This window comes from Rhincodon typus, chromosome 7 (assembly GCF_021869965.1).
Source record: "Rhincodon typus isolate 14 chromosome 7, sRhiTyp1.1, whole genome shotgun sequence".
Lineage (NCBI taxonomy): Eukaryota > Metazoa > Chordata > Chondrichthyes > Orectolobiformes > Rhincodontidae > Rhincodon > Rhincodon typus.
Window position 1 is genome coordinate 52,470,921 of NC_063338.1, and position 19,591 is coordinate 52,490,511.

General features: G+C 39.6%; 1 protein-coding gene across 1 annotated transcript; it reads right to left on the minus strand.

The window, feature by feature from the left end:
- Positions 1-15,029: 15,029 nt before the first annotated feature.
- LOC109928168 (nuclear receptor subfamily 4 group A member 2) lies at positions 15,030-19,585 on the minus strand. Its single transcript, XM_020528173.2, has 6 exons — positions 18,913-19,585; positions 18,091-18,220; positions 17,797-17,960; positions 17,103-17,305; positions 16,776-16,954; positions 15,030-16,649 (listed from the first exon to the last, which is right to left on the minus strand). The coding sequence occupies exons 1-6, from the start codon at positions 19,582-19,584 to the stop codon at positions 16,393-16,395; spliced, it is 1,605 nt and encodes a 534-aa protein (XP_020383762.2). The 5' UTR covers position 19,585; the 3' UTR covers positions 15,030-16,392.
- Between the last annotated feature and the right edge of the window lie 6 nt (positions 19,586-19,591).

Sequence of the window (19,591 nt, forward strand, 5' to 3'; positions counted from 1 at the left end):
AATATCTGGCTGGTAAAGGAAAAGAAGGTAAACATACCCTTGGAAGCTGAAATTACTTTGGATTTCAGGAGAATCAAATGTATACTTAAGGCATAAAGTAAAGTATAACTGTGAAGGGAGATGTTTGGTCATTTTAAGTGTTAACTATAGAATATTTCAAAAGTTTGCTCTATAAACTTTCTACTAAGATGGTGTTTAGTCAATGTTGTTTGCAGTCTCTACATTAATATGCTTAAAACCTGAAACTGTGGTGGGAGTTTCTTTAACTTGGGTACTGGGAATTTGGATTTATTTTTAAAAATTAAGGTTCATGACAAAGTTTTAGAATCTAACTCATATTCTAATATTTAAAACAGGTTATGCATGAGCAGCACATGCTGTTCATGATCAAGTAATATTTTGGACTGTGTAGTTGATTATTAATAATTACCTTATCTCACTGTCAAATAGAGCACCAAAATTGTGCACAGTGCTCCCCTGCTTCCCTGTGTCTTGAAAATTAACTGTAGATGTACACTGATGCAGACTAAAGCTATTAATCAAATGCATAAACACTGAAACAACTCAGAAATAGAGAGCTTATAGGCAAACATTATTCAGTGTACCAACTGAATTAAACGAGCAAGGTTTTCAACCCAAGACAGCAATTGGATATGTGGTTAAAAAGCAAGGCCCCCACTCCTCACTTGATGTTATTTTAAATCCAGGACCCTTTGTTAGTAGAGTTGAGGGCTAGCCATTCAATTGTCTTGGGAAACAGGCAGCCCACCCATAATCACGCTGAAATATTCTTCAAAAGGCACTCATCTCCTCCTTTTCAGCCTTCACACCAAACACTAACAGCTTTCACATATCCATGCCATAAACTCTTCTCAGTCCTCCATCCTTATTTCCCATTCCACATTCTTGGTTTTACATTCATTACTTCCCCATCTTCATTCCATTTTGATTCTTCTTAACATTTCAACATATGCACTGTATATACCAACCATACACTTCACCACTTTACTTTTTAAAAGTCATTCACTATCTCATACCCCAGGCTGAAATTTCCCATTTGGAGTTAAAATGTGGTGGCAACTGAGTTTCATGGCATCTGCTTTGCTATTGCCTGGACCAAATTTTCTCACATCCTCTTTTACTTCATTGGTTATGCAACCAAGATGTTGTGTGCTTTTATTGGAGATTGGTATGGTGAATAAGGTAGAAGTGCTCATCAATGCTCAGGCCTCCTGACCTTCACGTCTCTAGCACCACATTAAAAGTTCAGCCTCACACCATTTCAGACAGTGCAAGCCAGTGAACAGGAAGCTTACACTGCAGCACCTGACATGGAAAATCTCGCAGAGGAAGCACAAGCTAGTTCCTTACTTCCAGGACTGGGATCTAGAGGTGCTGGTGAATGCAATAATGGAGAGGAGGACAAACTTTTTTCTGCTGACAGACCCAACTGAGATGAGCGCCAATTTCAACACATAACAGTGTTGTGTCCTGCAGTGCCACAAGAAGGTCAATGATCTTTAGTTATAGAGCTAGCAAGTCATACAGCATGGAAACAGACCCTTCGTTCCAACCAGTCCTCGCTGACCATAAACCCAAATAAACTAGTCCCACCTGCCTGCACTTGGCCTATAACCCTACAAACATTTCTTACTCATGTAATTATGTAACTGTTGTAACTGTACCTTAATCTCTGTTCACCCCGCTAAGGACTCTTGCCTTTGACTTTCACTCATCGTCATTTGGTGGAAGCACATGCAGTGCATCTGCCACATTGCTGCAGCTTTGATATGAATGTAGTATGGTATCATACAGTGATATGTCCATCCTGTGTCAGATTGATGCAGTGACTGTTCTCCCTCTACGCTAAAAAGCAAGCTAAATCAAACAGGCTAGCAACTTGTAACTGAGCAATGCAAGGCACACAGATGCTGGCAGCCTATAAGTCAGCTCTAGTGTCAGTGACTGCTAAGGAGTTAATCTAAGAGCCAAAAGACACATGTGTCTGTGTTACTGTAAAAGCATCTGGTGTAGGTGCATGAGATGTGTGGCTGTCCCTGAGTGCAGAACAACTTGCCAGAAGTGTGCAAGTTTTGATGATCATCAGCTCCAAAGTAAAGTGTTGAAAACCACAAATGGTGGCGGAGCTGGTCCGACAGCTGGCATGAAAATATTGTGATGTTGGTGTTTTGCCGACATTGGAAGTTACGTGGATACAGAGACAAGGAGGATAGTGACCATGGAGCATACAGGAATATTGTGCAGAAGAGGTTGTATGAAGGCTAGGACAAACATTTGTTAAACTGCAAGCACCAGGTACCTATTCTGATTTACATGGCAGTAATTTACTCTGTCTAATTTCTTGGTGAAGAGCAGAAGGCTTGGAAATAGGGTGTAACTTGAGTGAATAGCTACTTTAATGAGATATACTTGCATGGAAATTAAGCAGTCACCACTTTAGGGCAATATTCTGAAGTCACTGTTTGATTCTTGAGGGGAAAATCAGATTTTTTTCTTAATGTCAAGAATCCAATTTTTTTCATTTTCACACAATTTTGTCACCATATTGGCCATTACTCTCACCTCACCAGGGATAGGAAAATTCCCTTTCCATCTTTCAAAACAAAGAAAGAATTTACTTTTATAATAGCATGATCTCAATGGAATCTCAATTAAATGGAAGCTAACACAATTCTAATATATGCACAATTGAGGCAGAGAAATAAATTATTTGATAGGATATCTGATGAAAACTTTACACCCATTCCTCATTGGAAAGGACTAAGTGAATCTTCATTAGCTCAATATCATGGATCAAGTCTTGATGAATTTTATGTAAGCGTGATCCTCCAAATACAATGACAGTTTGTTATTTCATTTTGAGCTCGAGAATGGCTAGGAAATCTTGGCTAAACTATTGAAATCCTGTCTATGGATTGGTTAAGAGTTTCAACAAATGTGTTTCCTTATTTCATTTGGAGGATATTTATTTGTATCAAGGTATAATGTCCACTTTCTTAAGCCCATGTTAAATGAAATACTTACTCTTTCCCAACAGTAGTATTCACAATTTCAAATCTTATTTATCAAGTAATATTCAACAGCTAGAGGATTAACTTATTTAGTGTAGTTCAGTTTTGAATCAAACTCTGAAGTCTGTCTGACAGTCACTTTAGGATGTTTGATTGCTTTCGATCAAAAGAAGGCATTTTCTAAAGAAGGGTCCCAACCCAAAATGTCAGCTTTCCTGTTCCTCTGATGCTGCCTGGCCTGCTGTTTTCCTCCAGTTCCACATTATGTTAACTCTGACTCCGGCATCGGCAGTTCTTACTGTCCCCCAAAGGAAGGCTTTGACTGTTTTACTGGGACGAAGGTATGAAGCATTTATGCGTGAACTCAATGGCAACTGTCTCCAAAGTCCCAGAAAATGTTTTGAGATGTCAGGTTGTAAAAGTTGCACTTTAAACTGTCCATTTAATTCCAAAGTGAAGGAGTTGAACAGCACATTAGCTCTTCTACCTACATACAAATCCATGTGTTTCACTTGTCTTTGGGGAAGGATGCAGATCAGTTTTAAGGCCTTCCTCGAATATCGCTTAAATATCTCACTTCATTTTAGTATAGGTAGACTGGGAGAGAGGACTAGAGGCCAGAACAATTCTTTCCTTTGCAACCCAGAAATGCTCAGGTTCAGAGTGAAAAGAAAAAAAAGTGTAAAATTGAAACAAGGCTGGAAGAATCACCATGCATAGGAAAAGTAAGCCTCAAAGGGATTTTTCTTCTTTAAGATTGCAATCCATCAGGCTGACTAAAGAAGGGATAAAACCAGGCCCAAAAATCTTCAGCTGCTTCATCAATGATCTTCCCTCCATCATAAGGTGAAGACTGGAGATGTTCGCCAATGATTGCATAATGTTCAGTACCATTTGCAACTCCTCAGATACTGAAGCGGTCCATGTTCAAATGTAATAAGATCTGGAAAATGTCCAGGCTTGGACTGACAAGTGGCAAGTAACACTTGCACCACACAAATGCCAAGCAATGACAGTCTCTTATTGGAGACAATCTAACCGCTCTGCCTCAACATTCATAGTGTTATCATCATTGAATCATAGAAACATAGAAACACAGAAGATCGGAGCAGGAGGAGGCCATTTGGCCCTTCAAGCCTGCTCCGCCTTTCTTCACGATCGTGGCTGATTGTACAACTCAAAAGCCTAATCCTGCTTTCTCCCCATAACCTTTGATCCCATTCACCCCAAATGCTATATCTTGTCGCCTCTTGAATCCGTTCAATGTTTTGGCATCAACTATTTTCTGTAGTAATGAATTCCACAGGCTCACCACTCTTTGAGTGAAGAAATGTCTCCTCATCTCCACCCTAAATTGTTTACCTTGAATCCTCATACTGTGACCCCTGGTTCTGGACACACTCACCATAGTAAACATTCTCCCTACATCTACCCTGTCCAGTCCTGTTAGAATTTTATAAGTCTCTATGAGATCCCCCTCATTCATCTGAACTCTAGCAAAAGCAATCCCAACCTAGTCAATCTCTTCTCATATGCCAGACCTGCGATCCCAGAATCAGCCTGGTAAACCTTCACTCCACTCCCTCGAGAGCAAGAGCATCCTTCCTCAGAAAAGGAGACCAAAACTGCACACAATATTCTAGGCGTGGCCTCACCAAGGTCCTGTGTAACTGCAACAACATGTCCCTGCTCCTGTGCTCAAAACCTCTTGCAATGAAGGCCAACATAACATTTGCCTTCTTTACCACCTGCTGCACCTGCATGCTTACCTTCAGCAACTGGGAGCACAAGGAATCCCCCAATATCAACACCCTGGAGATTACCATTCACCAGAAACTCAACTGGACTCACCATATAAACACAGTAGCTACAACAGCAGGTCAGAGCTAGGAATACTGCAGCAAGTAACTTACCTCCTGACTCCCCAAAGCCTGTCCACTAGCGGAAAAGCATAAGTCAGGAGTATGATGGAATACTCCTTACTTGCATAGATGGGTGCAACTCTAACAACACTCAAGCAGCTTGACACCATCCAGGACAAAGCAGCCCGCTTGATTGGCACTACATCCTCAAGCATTCACTCCCTCCACCACTGACGTTCGGCAGCAGCAGTGGGTACTATCTATAAGATGCACTGAAGAAATTCACCAAAGATCCTCAGACAGCACCTTCCAAACCCAAGATCACTTGCATCAAGAAGGACAACAGCAGCAGACATATAGGCAGACCACCACCTGCAAGATCCCCTCCAAGCCACTCACTATCTTGGCTTGGAAATATATTTCCGTTCCTTTACTGTTGCAGGGACAAAATGCTGGAATTTCCCTCCCTAACCTCATTGTGGGTCAACCTAAAGCGTGTGAACTGCAGTGGTTCAAGAAGGCAGCTCACCATCGCCTTCTCGAAGACAACTAGGAACAGGCAATAAATGCTGGCTCAGCCAGCGACACCCATGACCCATGAGTGAATTTTTAAAAGAAGGAGATAACAGTCAAATCGATTTGATTCTGGGAAAATTGAATGTCTATTTAAGCATCAGTGTAAAATATATCTATTTCTGAACTGGTCGAAAGATAAAATGGACAGGGGGTTCCATTCTTTGCTTTAAATCATAGGTTTCCTACATGGATAATGTTTCGTTAAGTGCTTTTAGTCACTTGTTAAACATCTTAAATGGGAACTCTTTATGTTTAATTTTTTGCAGATAAAACTTTTATTTGGTTTGATTTGCTTAATCAGTCCTCTACGGAAATCATAAATTAGTGGTTGACTGAATTATGTGGCAGAAACAGGGATTCAAGAAAATAAGTGTGATACATACAGGTGTGAAAATGGAAATAATTTCCGGTAGATTATTAGAGGTTGATGTAACTTGTAATTTTGAGCAGCATATAGATATAATAAATAATACATTATTAATTGAATGCATGACTGCAATGGAGCAAAAATCACAATCCTTCTGTATTTTGTACTCCTGACCCTGACAGAAAACACAAGCTCGAACAGGGAGTCACCATCCACAGCAAGAATTGTCAGCAAATGATCTTCAGAGTGAAGATCTAGGATTATCAGCATCTGGCTAATTTCCTGCCCCTGCCTGTCACTTTGCATCTCATTTAAATTTACATTCCGCCCCAGGTCCCAAGGAACTTTGGGACCATACTGTTCTGTTGCATAATTTAGTTACTAATTATTAATGATTAGGTAATGAAATTGTTTGTGTTCACTGTGTTATTTAATTTTAGCTATTGGAAAATGTAATTAACTCCCATTTGGTTGCATGCTGTCCTATCACCAATGCAGCAAATAAATTTGCAGCATCTGCAGATTTGTGAAACTCCTCTGCATAGGTACAAGTTTGAATTATATATGTAAGTATATTTTTTACACCCACACAACTCATGAAAATGATTCATAGATTCTTCATACATGTAACAATAAACAAAAGTTATTTTGAGGATAACTGTAGCAAAATGAATTGAACACAGATTAAAAATGCTTTGTGTTCCCTCTATTCTTACAAAAGCAATATTGAGGGGCAAGTGTAGGAATTAGTATATATTGTCCCATTTATCACATATTAAAATGGTAGCAATTCCTGACAATTTAAATGGGTAAAGCCTGCATCCAAAGTGCATGTGCTAACCCAACTGTTAAATTAGTGAAGGTTAATTTTGGGACCCTTGGTTGGTCACTTATTGAAGGTTGCTTTGCAAAATCATTTCCTAATAAATTCTTCTTTGATTTTCACAGCCATCCACTAAAGTATAGGGATTATGTGTTTTTTTAAGCAGACTTCTGAGGACCCTGAAGGAGTGGGAGATTTCACCCAATACTGACGACACTGAAACCACCAACTCTCAGCCCACACTGTAGCCTACATCAATCTCCCCTCCTGGCACTATTGCTGTAGACGATATTAGTGCCTCTAAATTGGATTCTCCTGTTTAGCAAACTGCTTGTGCTGGTTATTCTTCCACAGGCAGTTTGCCAAACTGGAGTTTTAAGCATTTTCAAATAATCCTTGAGCCTTTTGCTTGGGTGCACATCAATCATATAATACTGAGCCTGGACTGAAGAAAAGACCAGATTCATTTTTGCCCCATTCTCTCACAGTTACACTGCAACCAACATATCTTCAAAACTGAGAGGTATGTTTCTTATTCATGACCAGGAATTTAGAGTATCATGTGAACCTTCAAAACAAATCTGAAGTCAAACTACAAACCTTTAGTCATAGGAACCCATTCATACATAAAGAGGGAAAAAACATTCTGATATTCACATTATTTGTGAAATTAATTGTTCTTTATTAGTCTTCCATTCTTCATAGACTATGGAGTTTGTTTTTGTTGCTTGGTCTCTAATACAACAACGTTGTCTCTCTAAAACTCATCTTAAAACTCACTTGTTTATTCAACTCAGATATCTCCTCCTTTGGCTTGCTAACCATTTATGTCTAATTACAACTCTTAGCACATCTATCCACATCCAGCAGTTGTTATTCTTATTGAAGACAGTTGTCTGTCATCCCATAGATGAAATTCTGAAGTTTAAGACAAATGTAGCTCAAAGATGTTAGCTAGAAATCAGGTATGACAACACTTTCAAAAAACAAACCTTGAAGCCTCGAAAGGTTAGGTTAAGAAGGGTTAATCAGCTGCTGACATAATTTCACATCTTCAACCAAGCACTATTTGCTGAGATACAGTGTGTGTTCGTGGTGTTGTTAGAAGGATAATAGCAACACTATTCACCTAGATACATTTGTGATACCCTTCAACTTATACAGAAATCCATTGGATTTAAATAAGTGAGCTGAGTCCATTTGCAGACAGAGTATATATTTCATATCAGGCAAACAATTTTTTGCATATGTGAATTCATAATAGTTGGAGACTCCGAAAACATAGTAATAGGTTTTCACATATGTCAGGCACCCAGCTGACCAAAGAAAAATTACTGCAATGCTGTGACATTTTCCTTTTTCTGCAATGGCAATCTTTGAGATTTCAATGAGCATGTTGTGCCAAGTATTCCTACATAATGGGTAGGTTTGTTCTGCGAACTCACCCCTATTATGAACTCATTTCAGCCAGCAAAACGAGGTTGTCTTTCTTCAGTCACAGCTGACATCAAACACAGAAGGCAGTGTCTACCACCTGTCACCAGGATTCAAGCTTAGGCAACTTTGTTGCCAAGGAATGATACTAGAGTTGGGACGGGAAACAAAGAATATCTTCCCCCTTCTTTTTTTGCATGTGTGCTAACATCTTGACCTTCATTCTGTACGATCTGTTTCCTTTGTGTTCCAAATTTCTATTTTTTTTTTGTTTTGCCTGGTTTGTTAATTGTAGTCTGGTCTTTATTCCTATGTTATTGTTTCTATAATCTAGGGTTTTTTTTTCCTTCAGCCATTTTCATTGTCATAAAGGCTGGTTAACACTCTTCCAGGGTGGACACTATATGATTTGTATCTGAATTTATACCTCTATATTTTGGAGCATTTCCTCTATTAACTGCATTTTGACTTGTATTCTCTATTATTATTGGCTGGTGCCCATCTTAAGCTATATGCACTTAGCTATATTTTCTGATTTCTGAGCACAGTCTTATGCATTCTGTGCATTGTTATTGTGGCCCACGCTAAACTCTTTCTATTCCAGAATTTTAACGTGATGTACACAGTTTTGTGTATCCACTGCAAATAGCACTGTATTCTAGGTGACCGATCTAGCCTGTGCTCATTGTTATCTAGATTCTCTTCTTTATGATACATAAAATTCAAAATTCACATATGTGCTGGTATTGCATTGCAGACTTAATACTGGCTGTTTGTTTTTTTTTTAAACTCAGATGTGGTTAATATTGAGTGAAGGCTTTTTCAACTGACATGGCAAAAACTGAGGATAACAATAGCTGAGGTTAGTTATTCCAACCAGAATAACTAACTCAACCACCAGCCAAGCTGAGGTTAGTTATTCCAACCAGACATAACACAAATCTAAGGCTTTCCTGGTCAGAATGGTTCAATAAAACAGCAGATGGAGCCTGGTTCCTGTTCAACCAAAGTTGTGACACCATCCATGTGATGGGAATTGAGTATATTAGTGATCATTAATGCATTCTCTTTACTGACTGCAATTCTTATGTGTACGTATTGCAGACAGTTAATAATGCATTGATTTCCCTTGTTTATGAATTTTGATTTATTGCCCTTTGTCTCAGTAACAGATGAGAGTTTTTAAATGTTTCCTTTGTCTATGACTGCAAATTAATAGTGGCTGTATTCATGTTAATATTTCAAAGCAAGGGTTTTTTTTAAATCCAACTGTAAAGCACAAAATGCACTTGAAACTCTGCTGGTTAGGTGTCAGTTGAGGCTCAGTTGGTAGAAGTCCAGGGTTTAACTTCAAAAATCAAGGCTAACACACCAGCACTACACTGTCAGAGGTGACATCTTTTGGATGAGATGTTAAACTAACACCTTGTCTGTATTCTCAGGTGGGGGTAAAATAGCCCAGTTATTATATCAAAGAAGAGCAGTGGAGTTACCCTGCTGTCCTGGGAAATACTTATCCCTCAATCAACATCACAAAAACAAAATATATTGGCTGTTATCTTTGTTGGAGCTCATAATGTACAAATTGACTGCTACATTTCTTACAGCTGTGACAGTGCTTCAAATGGACTTCAATGGTTGTGAAGTGTTTTGCTGTATCTAGTGATTTTGATAGACATTATAAAAATGTGTGTTTTCCTTTTTTAGACTTCAAGATTTTGAGAAAGTTCATCTGTATAATTCCCACTGTAAAATCTTCCATGATCTAGCTGGCTTTTTCCCTTCCGTTAAACATTATTACTTAATACATTTAAGAGTATATTTCAGATTTACTAATATTAGTAAATGGATTATGAACAAAAATATGTATCTTTAACAACGGTGTCCAATCTTGCACTGGTGACTAACCAGATCTTAAATAATTGAACATTATTTTAATGAAACTGTGCTAAGCCACTTAATGTTTTATTGCTATATTGTACATGATAGGCTTATTATTTTTAATCTGATAAACGTTTCAAAATGTGCCTGGTCGTGCCAAGCGCCAAAGAAAAAGAGAGCAATTTCAGGAGCCTTCCCAAACCAACATAGTTGGTGGAATCCCATAATTTTGGCTCGGGGCGTGGCAGACTTTGCGGGTCAGAACCATACAGGTTGCGTTGCTATAATGGGGACAACCAAAACGTGTATTCGTGTCACTTTTTTAACAACGATAAAACCACTAATTTTAATCTTCTCCTATTCTCTCCCCCATCACTTCTCAAGGCACAGATAATATGCTACAGAGTGGGTTCCCGCCAATTGCCTTATTATGTAGGCTAAAGTGATGAATGTCGTCAGACATGATAGTAAGGTGACATTACAAAAGGCCCCCGCTACGGAAACTGTATTGGATATGATCAAGTGCACGGCTCCTTAGAAGACAAACATACTGAGGTCAACTGTACTATTCCAATCATTACCCTGCGTGACAATGGATAACCCAGCGCAGACTGGGCATTGAAACTAACACCCTGTGTTGACTGTACAGTGAACAGTGTATAAACCAGGTTATGCATCAGTGCCATGAGGAGGGCACTATTCTCAATTTTAAGATGTTTTCTGTTTTTTGTTTTAGCTCTCCGTGCTTTGCATTATCCGTCGCCGAAAGTGAAATGGACAACAAGCTTCCCAGCCTTCCAAATTAAGTACGAAGTCAGGGACCCAATGCAGTTATTACTGATATATACTCTCCCTGCCTTACTGGTGAAAACCACTTGCCTTTGTTCTAGATCTGCTCACAGCTGCAAGGCTGAAATCGAAAAGACAGTGTATGGGGAGCACATTTCCCGTCGCTTTGTGATTCTGTTGCAATACAACTTAGCCGAGTTAAAAAGACTCAGGTTGTACTACTTCTGGGACCAGAATATCCCTGAATTTAGCTGGAATTTGGCGCAAAATTAAAAGAATTTACTTGCTAGAAATTTAATACTGCAAGTATGAAATAACACTGAAAATGAACTAACAATGTGACTAAAATGTTATTACAATTAACCACGTATGCAGTCTTACCTAATACCTGGGAAACAGGTGAATCACACGAGCACAAAACCTTACATATAACCATTATTTTTGTAGATGTTGTCTAATCTGCTGTGATTAGACTGGCAATGTCAGTGCATGACTGGCATGTGTACAGAATGTGTGATTATGCTGCCTGTTTACTCTTGTACAGAGGCTACGTGTGTTCAAACGTTTGCATTTATGATTTAGCAGCGTCCAATACTGCTGGCAAAATTTCTCCTGATTGAATACAGCTGATGACATAGTAATCTCTTTTCGGTTAAAATAAATAGAAAGAAAGCTTTCTGTGCGAGCAATATCTTGTTTAAAACAGTGAATCAAAAGCAGGGTTCTCACCAATCATGACAAAAACCAATGTGAAATGACCTCATGGAGGTCTTCTTGCTTATATCGGAACTTCTTAGATCAGACAGGCGCTGGCTGTATTATACTATACTTTTGGCACCAGCATAATGAAAAAGTTGGCATTGTACCAGCACCAAAAATGCAGCGTAATGACAGCATAAATCAGGCGGTTTCTACCAACTTTCAAGTGGCTTGATTTTAACAGTGGCGTCCCTGAGCCATCGCTGGTGAGGATCGAAGTTACACCGCCGCATACCTACTTGACAACAGACCACAGGCCAAGGAAGCGGTGGATGTAACCACCCAAGTCGCTATAAATACTTAGAAACAATGTAAATTAGCAAAAGAATAATGAATACCTCTGGGGGAATACAGGGCATTAATCTGATTAATGTGCTCAGATGGTGTCATAAACTGCAAACGCAAGGTTGTAATAGATTAAAACCATCATCTTCATCTAGAATTATTGCTTTGGAGTTTCTCCATATGATGTGGAATATGGATATATATATATATATATACGGTGGATGGTTGAGGGTTGTTTCTGCCGACGCTGGCTGTTGCACGTGGTGACAACTTTCGGTTTGACAGCTGCGATGTCATTAGCGAATGATTGAGAAATAATTTGGAATCTATTCGAAATGCTTCCGTTTACTTTACAGAACATCTGAAGAACATGACAGCACAACTTTCCCAAAACCTGCGAACATCAGTAATGAGAGCGATCCTCATTCTTAGTTGCAACCTACCACGACTTCGCGCTGTATTCACCACCCCACCCCACCCCCCCGGCCCCCAGGTTCTTGAAGCCCCTTGGCTGCACATTTCATGTTGTCACTTTGAGATTTGCTTGGGGGTGGGGTGGGGAAGAAGGTTTATTGATTCGGAAATAACACTTACAGATAAAGCTGCACCACGTTTGCACAGACATGCTCCACGGCTTAAACCTTCAATTTGCTCGCCTTTGTCACCAGTTTTAAAGTATGTAGAGTGCGTATATATATTATATATATAGTGTTCTCCCGGATACAAGACCGAGGCGCACCAAAAATGTATTACCAAAAGCATGTCCCCAAACTTGACCGGGCCGTCTTGTCTCTATTCCAGGTTGTGTTCCTAGCTTTCCGTGTTCCCTTTGTCCTGGGTACCATTTGCACTCCAGTGCTCAGGACCGATCTTCCCCCCCTCCAGCCAGCTGCTCTGTGGCGCGGCTAGCTCTCTGCTTTCTCTCACTTAGCGGGCGGAACTACCTCCGATTGATTCTCCGTTCCAAGTGTGGAAACTCTTGTTCCAGCTCTGCAGCGGCCCCAGCTGCCGATCACTCTTTGTGGAACCAAGGAAAAGCGCGGTCCATAACAGACACATGCGCTGCCTCCAAATGCTACCAAATAGTGTATGTTGGCACACTGAGATCTTAAAGCTAAGAGCAAACAGATCTACCTATCTAATATGACAAATGCATTTATTTTGACTTGATAGTTGATTTATAGGAGAAATGTTTAGCTATTTACCCCAAACTCGTGAAATAAAGTTCTTCTTTCCAGTCTTTCCGGGCTTTCTGATCATTCACAACTGAATTGCTAAGTGATAAGACATAACCCCTATAGTGAAGTTATTGTATACTGTTTGCAACTTCGGTACCGCTTAGCACTGTTAAAAAAAACGCCTAATGACGATACAGCGAGATAAGCAACTTTGTCTAATTTCAATGATTTCTTGCAAAACAAAATAACTGAAGTGCTTCGTTATTTGCGAACAAATCTGAACGCTGTTTAAAGTATGAAAGACAGTGAATAACTGAGGCAATATCGTGTTATTCCTTAGAAAATAAATTGTCAACACGTTGTCATTTACTTATACGGAGCTGAAACAAACACTCACCACACAGCTTTGATAATCTAACGTATAAGCGACATTGAAATAATCGAATAAGTGTTCTTTTTTCATATCTTTCCAAAATACAGAACGAACACTATTTTGCATTCAGGCGCGTGTTGTGGGTAACTTAGTAAATGAAGACACTGTATAGTGTGGAGGCGATTCACGTGTTTGTTAACCACAGAATGAATACAAGAATTGTTGATAAATGTTGTGCTGTGAAAGAAATGCAGCACTGTTCAGAATTGGTGAGAGGTGGAAGAATCCCATAGAACATCGACAAAGACGCATCGAAAGGACCCTCGCTTCTCAAACCACTTAGAGCCGCAATCTCTAAAGATTCTTCGCGAAAATTTGGAAACATTCTTTCAATATGAAGCTGTGATGATTGACATCAGTCAGTAAACCTTGAAGTAAACCATCCCCTGGAAAGTTATATTGCAAATTAGATTATTTTTATTTCTTCTTCATGTTTTGAAAAATAAAAGTGACTCTGCCATAAGTAATTCAGGTGAAAAAAACTTTTCGGGAAGTCACTATATTCACCTGCAGAAATTCGAGACGTTTTGCCTAAATGAGCAGAAACTTGCGTAAATCCTGGCGTTTATGCTATCAAAAACTCGGGATTAGTGTTAAAAAAACCCTCCGCAAGTTTGACAACGCAATTCTAAGCAATGGATTGCTAATTATGTTAAACATTGGGAATTGGGATTCGTACTTCTAAATATTAAAGAGAATTCGCTTATTGTGAATGAAGCGCTGTTTTAAAAGTGACATTCTAGAGGCCCACATCTGACTGCGATTTCTTTCGAGGAATGCCGGACAGCTTCTGTGTTGCAGTGAGAAACTTTCTTCAGTCCGATTCTGAATTCGTACGGGATTTCAACCGCTAACAACGGAAATATTCATAATTGCTAACTGTGGATTGTTATAATTGATAGGTTTGGGAAATTGAATAGTCGATTAGCGGAAACAGCGGGTTCCAACTGCGCACATCTTCGGATAAAATAATTGCATCAAGGTAATCATTTTTTAAAAAGCGCTTTGTGCATGCACAACCACCGAAGCAGTCAGTGCGCGGAGAACAACTCACATCTTTTCACTGCGCGACCAATCTGAATTGCTTATCTGGAGACAGAGAAGCTAATCTTGTGACATTCATGAAATCGAGAAATTCTCTTGGTAGCTATTTCCTTTAATTTATTTGAATCCCAAGACAGAATACATGAATAACCGATAACCAAATGCTATCCAGATAGGATGTTGGAAACGTTAATTGCATTTCTCATTAGGAAAGGTGCTTAAACTGATTTGGACATTTCTAATGAAATAAAAAAAAATTGCAAATCAGCCGTAGAGAAGGGCATGTACCTATCCCGGGTATTAAATAAATACTTTTAAATCAGTAGGGTTTCTGTTTATGGGGGGCGGGGGGAGGGCCGTTTAATGAAAAGCACATCTGCACGCCACAGTAAAGATTTGTCTAAAGTTAGTCAAAAGAAGCTACTTCTTACATTAGCTTGGAAAATGATCAATCTCACACAAACACAATTTGCTATCTTGCTCTTCCAAAGCGTCACAGTAAATAGAATGACTATGACGAATAGATGTTTGCATAAAATGAATTGTTATGGATGATTAGAATGGAAATGGTACATGACTTTATATGCAAATACGATGGGAATTTGGATTGAATACAGATGAATCTAAGAAACAACAATCTGAAGACATGTTTTTTTATTTGTGTAAACATTAAATGTTTCTTCCTCAAAGAAAGAATTCTCAGAAAACATACTTCAAGCATTTCTAAATGTAAGATACACAATAGAAAAGGCAGTGACTTGTAGGTCAAAATGTATACGTAACGCATACATATATATATTTTAATATACAAAGTAAAACCTACATGTATGTAAATACTTTCTTTTAAAAATCCCACTGAAACATGAAATGACAACTGTCACCTTTTTGCAGACGTTTGGAAAGTAAGACAAAGTGCTCAGTAAGTTGCAGGAGGTTATCTCTAAAAGCACTCTGAAAACCGTCGAAAGCAGTAGCATGCAAATTCATGTTAGACGACAAAAATAATAAAGATATAAATTTTTATCAACATCAACAGTACATACAACACTTACAAACAATGAATGCTGAACGGTATTTACAAACACAATGTATCCTTGTAAGATGCCAGTTGGTTTACACTTGTAGCCAAATGCTAGAATTGTACATCTGCTAACAAGATATCAAACACTACATCCGTCTTTTTTAAAAAAAACTAACAGACTACATAGTGTCTGGAATACTATTTCTTAGGTTTTCATACTGTAGACATAATCCATCGAGAAGATACCAAGTGCCTATAATATTTCCAACATACAAATATGAAGATTAGTCCCGCAACAGCATTCACATGCTTGGCCTTTATAATGCACTAACCACTAGTAGATCTCCATTTTTTTCTCCATTCGTACATTTGAAATCAACCAGAAAAATAACCAGAGCAAAACTTAATTTGTTAATTTACAATTATTTGCAGCTTTCCTTGCTGTTATGAACGCATCACATCATCTTATCATTGCAGTATGTATATAGGCCAATTCTTTATTATATATACTACGGCATTAGGTCTGCTTAGAGCACAAGCTTTGCCAAGAACGGAGTTTAGAATCCACTGTTTACACTTCCAATATGAGTTCTATCAAAAGTTGAACACAGTTTGACAGGAATGCATGTATCCCCATTTGGGGAAGCTTCATCTCGTCAATAAAAAAAAAAATAGAGAATTAAAAACTGTATATACCACGTTTTGCAGTTTATTTGCTGTGAATCCTGGTCAGTAAACGACTGTGAATACAAAGTTCTAACAAGCGCAAAAAGTTCTCAGGCTTTTTGCAAATATGTTTGGCACCGAAGTTCCGTTTCACTGCAGAACTGTCTCTGCTGGATTTCTGTAGCAATTCTAACATCCTTTATTATTAGATTTCTTTTCAGTTCAAGTGCTTAGGTTTGCTTTCAAAAGGGTAGTGTGTCGAGGAAGAGCTTATCAATTATTGTTGGGGGTGGGACCAGGTCTTCGAGCTTTAGGTAGAAGATGCGCTGAAGACCTTGTGTGCAGAGGGTGCGGAGCTCGGGCAATTTCCCCAAAAGTCTGGACAAATAGTTTGGACGATTTAAGTTTCCGCCGTTGAAAGTCACATGGTCTTTGAGACAGTTTACAATTTTATTTTGAAGTTCTTCCACTTTCTTGGGTTCCTTCAGCCCGTGTCGCTCTGCAACAAAATAAATAACAAACACAAATACGAACGTTACCAGTCTGAATCTGGGCACGGCGAAGTAGGATTAAAGGGGTTAAATTCAACAATTTAAGCAGAACTACTTAGAATGAACGCGCTGACCTGTTATCATGGCTAGTGCAGCAATGCAGGAAAAGGCTGAAATCTCAATGTTCATACTGTGGAGATTGGAGGAGAATTCAATGATTGAATCTATCCACTCCCCAAAGCCACGGACGCACTGCAGCCTGTGCAGTACCACCCCATTGCAAAATATTAGCTTGCCGTCCACTGGGTTAGACCTGGAGTTAACAATAATACCATTAATTGCATCTCGGCAATAAACAGCATTTAATTAGAGAAGAGTAATAAAGCTGGGCGCACTGAAGCTTGAAAGGGTTTGAGTGGGAAAGGGTCGGTGAGACTTCTTTTCAAAAAAAGAGTACGTACCGGTAGGCCAGCCTCAGGACGAACAGCTCCAGAAAAGCCGACTCAAAGAGCAGCTCCTGGTCCTCTTTTGGAAGGTCAGCATAGCCCGGGATCTTTTCTGCCCACCCGCGGATGATTTCCATAGATCCTGTCAGAAGGTCATAAAACTGCTGGATGTGTTCTGTATCGCCGCCGCTCAGCTGGTACTCGGGATTGGACTGGAACTAGATTTTCAGAGAGAAAGAAAAATCAATAAAGTCCTGTTAGGCTACATAACGAGTGAAATGACACCCCCTTTTGTACAAGAGAAGGCCTGGTAATTATACTCACAATCCTACCTCATGTCGGCCAATTAAAATACGATAATCCCTGGTGTTTACTTTTTTAAGGTTTTTTTTCTAAATCTTGCTAACTATCCTAGGCAGTTGCAACAAATTTAATGAAATGCGACTCTCAATTCCACATGTTTAAACTACAGTAAATTCGGAAAAGCCCATTACGCTGGTATAATGTGCGCTGTTCAACCGCAGTTCAAAAGCTTCAGTTTGCTTTAGTCTGTTTGTCCTATAGCTTCAAATGTAGGCGAATTGTCTAATTTAATGATAAACCTGGCAATGCTGAATTGGTGACCCAGGACTACATTTCCGAATTGTTGAGACGGATGACTGTTGGACTAGAACCTGATATTTGGTGGAAAAGCGATTGTGGCACTCACCCTGGAGTAATCGAGGTTGGACATGGCAGGGTTGGAGTCGACGTGCGCTCTGACCAGGGCTGTGATGAGGCTGACTGGAGGAGAAGGGGGAGACGGCTCCTGGGGGCTCTTGGGCTTGGATGGGAGACGTCCCCTGCGACCCTTCAGGCTGTCTGTACGAACAACTGGAAAACAAATGATTGTTAAACTTCAGACTTGTGTATCCTGGGCTATTCAATAAAAATAAGCACGGACAATTTGCTTGTTTTTTTGAGTACAAGTTAGTGCAAGGGTACATGTCTCATCGAAACTCACCTTCCTTCACCATGCCAACAACAAGGCACTTCTGAAAGCGACAATACTGACACCTGTTCCGGCGGCGTTTATCAACTGGACAGTTCTTATTCGCCAAACAGACGTACTTAGCGTTTTTCTGCACCGTACGCTGGAAAAGGCACAATGCAAAAACGTTAGTCAATAAAATTACCAATAATATGTATTTCTTGTCTGATATATAAACACGTATAGATTTTAAAATAAGAGTGTGATTTTTTAAGCTAAAGCTTTTTGCACCACATGAAAGAGATGGCTATTTACAGGGTTCATAGCAACTCTAACCGTATGCCTCTTTCCCAGCTTCTCGCTGTTATTTGATATGCGAGGAACAGAAGAAGCAGACACTGGGTAAATACAAATTCGTGGGCATTCATATTATTTACATCCCTCCGAGACCCCTCGATTTAAAATGATAAGATTATTCAATCACGGTGGTGAAATAAAGAGATCACTTTAATTTTACCATAGGGAATTCTGTTCCACTTGGTTAACTTAGACACGGCTTAATGTTGTTACCAATTTAAATCTCAAGGAGTCATCTGAATTTGTGACAGACGCTAGCTAGGTTCTCTTTGCTATTTATATTTCAGGAAAACGTACGGAAGCTTCTAGTTGCTGCAGCCAGAAATTGCAAAATCTCTGCTTTAACCCGAAGTACAAGTTAACGGGACGTCTTTGTTACAACTAATACAGTGTACCACACCCTTTTGTTAATCTGGCTGATATAATGAAATCTACTAATGTATAGTTAATGATTAAACACGCTGGAAACTTAACTCAAAATTTAAATAGAACAATCACCTTGAAAAAGCCTTTGCAACCCTCGCATGTGCGGACCCCATAGTGCTGGCAGGCAGCGTTATCCCCGCAAACTGCGCAAAGGCCTTCGTTTGATGGAGAGTTTCGAGATGGAGGTGATGGTACCTGGCTGTCCATCAGTTGAGACCCGTGACCAATTTGGAGACCAGGGAATCCCACGGTTGCCTGTTTTCTGATAGGATTTGGAACAGCGAAGTTCTGACTGTCCACTACGTGATGACTACCTCCCGTCTCAGGGTTCATGGAGATATGTAGAGGATTATCAAATCTCATTTGACAGCTGGATACTGGGGTACTGGGGGGCGACTGCTTGAAAGAGAAAAGGGATAGTCTTGAGACAGGGGTTTTTCGCTGATCTATCATATGAGTGGTGGCTACATAGTTTTGGGAAAAGCTGTGAAGAGAACTGGGGTCATCCCACAATGGGCTGTGCTGGACTTGGAAACCTGGAGTTGTTGGGGTAGGGGGTGGAGATGGCTTGTAATACATGGAACCAGAATGCATCATCTCCTCTGGTGGATGCTGCAGGTGATTCTGTTGGTGATAGCCGTGCATCTGGATATCTTCAACCTTGATGGCGGACTGCTGGTTGGATAGTGGCATCTGGTACAAGCAAGGGGGTTTCACGTCGTAACTGGTGCTGTAATTCTCCATGAAGGTG